General features: G+C 46.7%; 1 protein-coding gene across 1 annotated transcript in view; it reads left to right on the top strand.

Annotated features, from left to right (window-relative positions):
• LOC308367681 (apoptosis-stimulating of p53 protein 2-like) overlaps positions 1-7401 on the top strand; it is a gene marked incomplete at both ends in the record, with an annotated part of 26627 nt that extends 19226 nt beyond the window's left edge. The window contains 8 exon segments of the mRNA XM_080841662.1: positions 142-583; positions 2766-3396; positions 3517-3670; positions 4382-4519; positions 4891-5024; positions 5993-6159; positions 6554-6753; positions 7360-7401. Coding sequence (XP_080697788.1) covers positions 142-583; positions 2766-3396; positions 3517-3670; positions 4382-4519; positions 4891-5024; positions 5993-6159; positions 6554-6753; positions 7360-7401 — 1908 coding nt within the window.
• Between the last annotated feature and the right edge of the window lie 977 nt (positions 7402-8378).

Raw genomic sequence — 8378 nt, 5'->3', positions numbered from 1 at the left:
AGTTAATGTAACCTGTTATTTTGACAACCCATGCAAAACCATTTTAGTTTAATTCCCCACCTGAGTGAGTTCACTGAAACCAACTCTGGAGGATATTTTAAGATTTGGCTTTTTAAATTAATTTCTTTCTTTCTTCCTCAGAATGGCAAACCTCTTCCCAGGGTCCCTCCTCCTGTCCCCAGCAAACCCAAAGCCCCTCCCCCGGCCCCGCCCACCACCTCCTCTTCCTCATTCTCCAGATTCACAACGGGCACCTTCCCTGGCAAGGCCCGTCCCGTGAACCACCTGTCCGGTTCCGATGCCCAGTCGTCTGGCCGCACCCTCCCACTCCCGCTGCCCCCCAAGCCCAAACCGGAGGCACCCCTCCTCACCCCCGCAGCCACGGTGCACCCCTTCTCGCCCGACACCCCTCTGCCCGTGACGAAGGAGCCTACCGCCAACGCCAACAACACGCCACCGCTCTCTCGGCCACAGATCGTAGCTGCCAGCTCCATCTACTCCATGTACACCCAGCAGAGCACGCCAGGTGGGAAGGGCCACAACAACACAGGAGGAGGCACGCTGCCCAGATCGCACCCCAGAGGTGAGTGGCACCGCTTCTGTCCAATCAGAATTAAGGGTTTTAGGGGCAGGAGTGAGACTTAGAACAGCAAAAGCTCCTGGTCCTGGTCCTGGTTGTGGTATTGAGAACTCAGGTCTGGATTAAATCTAGGCCAGAGCAAATCATGCATTGGTAACTGTGTAAGGAGTCTGCTCCAATTTGTGTGTGAATTCCAACAGAGCGGCCCGCAATGAAGGCGTACCCTGAGTTAGGTGGGGGTACACTGCCACGGTCCAAGCCCAGAGGTAAGGGGGTCACCTCACGGATTTAGTAGATTAGCGTAGTATCATTCCATGGCAGCATGTGACTCTGTGTCAGAGTGAACTATTGTCTGGGGTGCTGGTAGAAGTAGTTCAGTCGTAGTAGATAGTTTATAGTTTAGTCAATAGTTGTTTAGTTGTTCATTTGTAGCACTTGGAGTAGTTGCTGTGCACTCCTCAGTAAATAAAAGGTTCAGAACAAATCAAGTGAAGTTCCTTTGATGTGTGAATTGGTCACATCCCAAAAACATTCCTCTAGAACTTTTTACTGTGGTCGCTCTGATCCTGAGGTATTTCTGGAGGCTTTTTGCGGATGTGAGGACTGTCCACTGGTCGGTCGGTGTCAAATCTTTAGAGCTCACTGATATTTCCAGAGACTGTGAGAATCTCCCTTTGGAAACTTGTGAGGGACCGATATGTCCTCCCACGTTTTTGGAATTTGGCGACTGGACTTGGTGAAGATGTGGCGACAAACACAGCACAGGAGATAGTAGCCGTGGAAACCGGAGGGTGGCCGGTTTGAGCCCCGACCAGTAGGAAAAATGTGGGCGGGGGAAGTGGTAGAGCACTGCTCTCCCATGCCCACATCCATGGCTGAAGTGCCCTTGAGCAAGGCACCTAACCCTGATCACTGCTCCCGGGTGCCACCAAAGGCAGCTCGCCGCAGCTGGAGTCCACCCCACACCAGGGCCAAACTCCTCATGAGTCACAGTGAGAAGGGGAGGGAATTTCATCTTCTCACAAAACTATACTAGGAAGAAGTTAAACTCACGGAGACCATTGTTTCAACCCAACAACGATACTGTCGTTACAGCACCAGAACTCTCCAAATATCTTTTGTTCCCAAGAGTGTATCAGTAGCACTTGCATCCACAGGCATTACAGCCTTTCCTTCTGAGAGTTAAACGTTGTAAGAGTACTAGTTTATCTGCTGTCCCGTGTGTGTGTGTGTGTGTGTGTGTGTGTGTGTGTGTGTGTGTGAGAGTGTATTTATGCGGTTGTCTGTTCACTTTTCGGTGCATTCTAATGCCAAGGTCATCCTGGAGGCATTCTGAGGATGTCTTGACTGTTCGGTCTGGTGTAAAATGCCCAGATCTTAATGAGATTCTCTAAAGACAGTAAAGGGCTCTTTGCTATCCTCCTCACTGAATGCCACATGCTCTAAGCCTGTTGTACTGAGGCTGGGGAGGTGAACCAGCTGCTGATATGCAGATGTGCAAACCCTTGATCTTTTAGAATAACTGATTAGCCGTCTCCCAGAGCTAGGATAGCATAAGGACTGGTTACCAGCTGCTCCCAGCCAGTCACATGTTGGGTTCGGATCTTAGAATGGCAATATGGCATTAATACACCATCTGTGTTTGAAAGTATTATGTATAATATAATGACGTTAAAGTGGACTGCTAACAGGAAGAGGACGCAAGCAAAATAAGTTATGCTAACTAGCATTAGCACTGCATTCATTTTGGGAGCATTTGTTGCACATTCAGGGGGAATAAACATGTGTGTGTATCATGCCACCACCACCACCCACAGCTGAGGATGACAAGAAGCACTTTGATCTTGATCCTTCGCCAGACATGACAAGACACCTCTTTCCTAAAAGTGCCACATAACATTTACGTGAACACAGCATTGGTGCAAATCCTTTCTGAGTCTTTGCTCGTTCAGAAAATGAGTAGGGTTTGTATTAATGTTATGTTAATGTTAATTACCAAACTAATACCATTATACTGGCATGCAGTCATGCAACAATAATGTTTTTAGCTGGAATGTATTCCAACGGTGTCGCCTGTGTGTGTGTCATATTTCTATCTCGATCTCCATTTCTCGTTGTGTTTGATTCTCCTCCTCTGTTCCTGCTTCATTGTCTTGTCCTCATGCCTCTTCCCTTCTTGATGTAGTGTATGGAAAGCCAGTCCTCCCGTCCTCTGGGGGGCAGCAGCAATCCTACAATCCACTCGATGGATCCCACTCCGACCGCCTTGTTACTTCAGAATCAGAGGTCGATCAGGCTGGGTCAACATTGTCATCATCGTCTTCGTCCACGGCAACCGCATCATCGTCCAGTGATGCCCCCACCCAGGAGACAGACAGGGCACCACGCCCCCTCAGCCCCACCAAGCTCCTCCCCTTCCTGTCACAACCATTCCGTCACCAGAGCGATGCCGACTTAGAGGCGCTACGGAAACGGCTCCACCACGCCCCACGACCCCTGAAGAAGCGGAGTTCCATCACGGAGCCTGAGAGCCCAGCAGGGCCCAATATCCAGAAACTCCTCTACCAGAAGACCACGCTGGCTGCCATGGAAACCACTGCTGTTGCCGGCCAACCGGCTCCCTTCTTCCAGCCATCCTCTGTCCCACAACTAGAAGACGGCCGGGGAGGAAATGGAGCCATGATGATGACGATGATGATGATGATGAAGGACGGCTCAGGGCTGAGTGTGTCCCCGGTCACTGAGCGGGACAGGCGTCCCACGGAGAGCCCCTGCACCATCCCTGAGGGAGTCGAGGAGGAGCAGAGGCAGGGGGAGTGGGAGGAGGACGAAGAGGAACTGACACCCCCTCCCCTGCCTCCACGCTCCCCCATCCTCGACGACTTGTCAGTGGGGGCACTCCACCCTCACCTGCCCCCCCCTCTGGAGGAGGAAAGGGACCTAGAGCCCTGCCCCTCCACCCCGGGGTACATGGACGAGTACCCCCCATACCCACCGCCCCCGTATCCCTCTCAGGCTGAGCAGGAGGGACAGGCAGATGAGAGCAGCATGCAGCCACCCGAGATCACTGGAGAAATGACCCTTCCACCGGTAAAAGAACACATACACACACATGCCTAGATACACACACATATACATTCACAGAGTACACACACACATACATACATATATACACAGACGATCATACATTTGACACACAAACACATGCATACCCATAGTATGCATACAGTACATACATGCATTTACAAAACATTCATAATCGTACATATACCTACACTGATACGCCTGTGGAGGTTAAAAGAGGAGTTTTAAGAAGCGGAGAGCCCAGTGTTTTCAAGAGGCACAGAAACCCCATCATTTCACTTTTAGGATATTGGTGAAAACAATTGTGGCCAGGGATTGTGGTTGGAAGTTGCCTCTTTTTCTGGGTCTGTGTCGGTCATCATCACATCTGTGTCGTGATCTAAAGACAGGTGGTGATTCTCTATCTTTAGGGCAGCTGGCACCTTGTAACAAAGACTAGTTGTAATGAAGATATTATGGCAAATGTAGTGAAGTAAAAAGTAGATTACTGTCTCAAAAATGTACTTGAGTTAAAGAAGACCTGCAGTTTACTACTTTTTTACTCATGTGTGTTACAAGGTGTTACTACCCACCCCTGATAACAATCATACATACAGAATCTCACAACATGATCATGAGTAAATCTATTTTATGTTTATACTAACAACATAAAAACACCTACATGAACACAATAATATTTGCTGAATGTCCCTGAATGTCTTATGTCCATGCCTTCAGGGTAAGCGAACTAACTTGCGTAAAAACGGCTCAGAGCGGATCAATCACGGCATGCGCGTGCGCTTCAACCCCCTGGCTCTGCTGCTGGACGCTTCACTGGAGGGAGAGTACGACCTGGTGCAGAGGATCATCTATGAGGTGAGACTATACACTTTATACTGTCCAATATGACCTTGGTGCAGAGGATCATCTATGAGGTGAGACTATAAACTTTACCCTTTACAATATGACCTTTGTCCAGAGGATCATATACAAAATGAATACAGCGTACAGTGTTGACCTGGTGCAGAGGATCATCTACAAAGTTAGACTTCACACTGTACAGTGTTGACCTGGTGTTGCACTTCACCCTGTTGGTACTTTGTCTTAAGAATACCCAGGACCAATCTTGCAGTTACTAAAATGTCTGTGTGTATGTACATGTGTGTTAGTTGAACTTCATACTCTACTTTACTGTAGAAGACAAATAAATTATTAAAATGTGTTTATCTGCGTGTGTGTGTTTTTAGGTGGATGACCCCAGCCTGCCCAATGATGAGGGAATCACTGCCCTCCACAACTCTGTGTGTGCAGGCCACACTGAAATTGTCAAGTTCCTGGTGCAGTTTGGAGTCAACGTTAACGCGGCCGACAGTGATGGCTGGTGAGAATCTGATGCTCAGAATCAGCCCTGTTTGGGATGTGTTATCAACAACATTCAGAGTGTGTGTGGCATTGCTTCAATCATAACCACACACAAATCCTGCCAATTCATAACAACAGCGATCACACAGAATCCACAAACTCATTCACACCAAACGCATACAGTCAAGTATGTAGAATTACAAGCCAGTGTAGCTCCAAGTTGGAGGGGGGCGTCATACCATTGTCAGGGCTTATTATTCAGCATCACGTTACAGTAAACCAACCTACATCGCCTGTCATTTCGATGTCGATGCAAAGTGATGAACACTTTTGATTTGTTGAAGACTTCCTGCTCCAAAACGGAGAAGTACTGATGGATATGGCCAGTACTGCACTATCAGTGATGCCAGAGAAATACTGATCTTTTTTCCAGCTTCATTGTCATTTACATTATATTTAAGAACATTTTAATTCATATTTTTCTGGCGACTTGCAAGGGTGAGCTGCAGCCATAGCTCACTGTTTGATAGTTGTGACGATCATCCTGTAACAGAACAGAGCTTTTTTAGGTAAAAGAAAATATTGTTGGAGAGGTTTGCTTGGTGTGTGCACTTGTTGTCACCACTTGCAATGATGCCGTTTAAAAAAATAAAATAAATGTTGTGGAGGGATGAAAGATGTTGGGGGATGGTTTTCCTCCACATCCATTGGCCACTACACCACTGATACATGTTGCAATATTCTTTCATCTCATATCTCTTTTGTTCTCTCCCTCCTATATTCTATTTCTCTCTCCTTCTTTACTTACCTCTCTCTCTTTCCCTCTCATTCCCCCTCACCCCTCTTTCCTGCTTTTCTCTCCATTTCTCTTCCTGCTGTCTTCCCCTTCCTCTCTCTCTCTCTCTCTCTCTCTCTCTCTTTTTCTCTCTCTCTCTCTCTCTCTCTCTCTCTCTCTCTCTCTCTCTCTCTCTCTCTCCCCCCGACCAGGACCCCTCTGCACTGTGCTGCCTCCTGTAATAATGTGCAGGTGTGTAAGTTCCTGGTTGAGTCCGGGGCGGCCGTGTTTGCCGTCACCCACAGCGACATGCAGACGGCTGCCGACAAGTGTGAGGAGATGGAGGAGGGATACGCCCAGTGCTCACAGTTCCTCTACGGTCAGTGTGTGTGTGTGTGTTTGTGTGTGTACTGTATGTTTGTGTGTGTGTGTGTGTGTGTGCGCTTGTGTGTGTGTGCATGTTTTGCAGGTGTTCAGGAGAAGCTGTGCATCATGAACAGACGGATGGTGTATGGCCTGAGTGTATTATTGTGTGTGTGTGTGTGTGTGTGTGTGTGTGTGTGTGTGTGTGTGCATGTTTTGCAGGTGTTCAGGAGAAGCTGTGCATCATGAACAGACGGATGGTGTATGGCCTGAGTGTATTATTGTGTGTGTGTGTGTGTGTGTGTGTGTTTTGCAGGTGTTCAGGAGAAGATTGGCATCATGAACAGAGGGATGGTGTATGGCCTGAGTGTATTAATGTGTGTGTGTGTGTGTGTGTGTGTGTTATACAGGTGTTCAGGAGAAGATGGGCATCATGAACAGAGGGGTGGTGTATGGCCTGTGGGACTATGAGGTGGAGGCTGAGGACGAGCTGTCCTTCAGGGAGGGGGACTGCATGACCATCCTGCGCAGGGAGGACCAGGAGGAGACGCAGTGGTGGTGGGCCCGCTGTGGGGACAAGGAGGGCTACATCCCCCGAAACCTGCTGGGGGTCAGTCTCTCTGTCTGTCTGTGTGTGTGTGATTGGTGAAGAGCATTGTTTCCCAAACTGGGGTGTGGTACCCCCAGAGGTACGCAAAGGAACGTAGGGGAAAAACAATGTGATTCGCATTTTTAAAGTCAGCCCATTACATTTTCAAACTGACCTATAAATAGACATGACATCTCAAATAGTCTGAATAGCCGAGTCGCAATGCCAAAAATACACTCATGTAGACATTGTAGTGTTCAACGATATATATAAATAGGTACAGGTAGGTAAGTCAAAACACAGGCACAACTCCCTAGCTGCAACAACAGAATTCCACTCGTATGCCCTGTGTAGAGAAGCGGAAGCTCTTTCCGGTTGCTGCACAGAAATTAATAAATGGCTAAAAAGAGTTAATCCCCGGTCCAGAGAGACACGAAACGCTACTACTAGTAGAAGGCCTACTATCGGGGATGCACCTGCGACAGCATGGGGAGTGGGGTGGTACATAGCTGGAGACTTTATACAGTTTGGGAAACACTGCTGTAGATATCATTGTGAAGATATTACTGTGTTACAGTATCACTGCTTATAATGGAGCTCATCTCTCTCTCTCTTTCTCTATCACAGCTGTACCTGAGGATCAAACCCAGACAGAGAAGCCTGGCTTAAGAATATTATGTGGCCTATCAAACTGATACTACACACAAACACACACGTATACATTTACACACACAGTTCAGCAGAACAATAAGAGTCTCAGTACAGTGAATCTTTGATGAATGATGGATCAGTTGATGAAAGTGTGACATAAACAGGTGTGTCTGGACAGAGAACAGCCTGAACTACACGTTACTCACTGGACTTGAGCCATTCAGCAGACTGATCAAATGAGTTTCTTCTGCTGACATTCATTGAGAAAATAAAACAACCTTGTTTTTTCTTTGTACAATTTGGAGAGAGTTGAATAGAATCTATGAAGCATAACAATGATGATTATGATAATGACTGCGTTTAAGATTGTAAAATGAACAGTTTTCTTTGTTGTTTGTGTAAAACTTTATCTGTAAATGTACCCAAACACAGTCATACTGCTGGATAGTCTGTCACCTGCAGCATCTCTATGATCATGTTTTTCTTTTTCTCTATTTGAAAATGAATGTCATTTTTAAGGCCCTCATGTAGTTTGTGTCTGAAGACATTTGTGTAGTTTATTTATATTTCTGTGTAATTAATTCACATTGATCCTCACACTTTATCTAATAGAGAGCGAGTAGAGAGAATGTTGATTTTGCAAAGAGCTTATCAAAATGACTGCCAACATATCCTTTGCTGCATACAAGGACAAAAAAAAACATACAATCAGTCTTTCATAATAAAACGGAAATGATGACAGCTTGTATGAGAGATGTATTTTCTCCAAGGTCATGTTTGAAGAGAGGACATCTCTCTGAACAGATGAAGATTATCTGTGAGAAGCCACAGAGCACGAGAGCAGCTTTCAATCTAAACGTGAAATAAACACATTTCATTCCAACACCTGCCTGAAGAGTCACTCTGGAGACAAACTCACATCTGCCCTCAGTCATTAACCTGCATAGTACAGTGATGCATTGTGTGGAAATGCAATCTTTCCTATTATACTACTG

The sequence above is a fragment of the Sprattus sprattus genome (assembly GCF_963457725.1).
Source record: "Sprattus sprattus genome assembly, chromosome: 1".
Classification (NCBI taxonomy): domain Eukaryota; kingdom Metazoa; phylum Chordata; class Actinopteri; order Clupeiformes; family Clupeidae; genus Sprattus; species Sprattus sprattus.
Note: the sequence above shows the minus strand (reverse complement) of the source record. Positions and strands in the feature narration are given on the sequence as shown.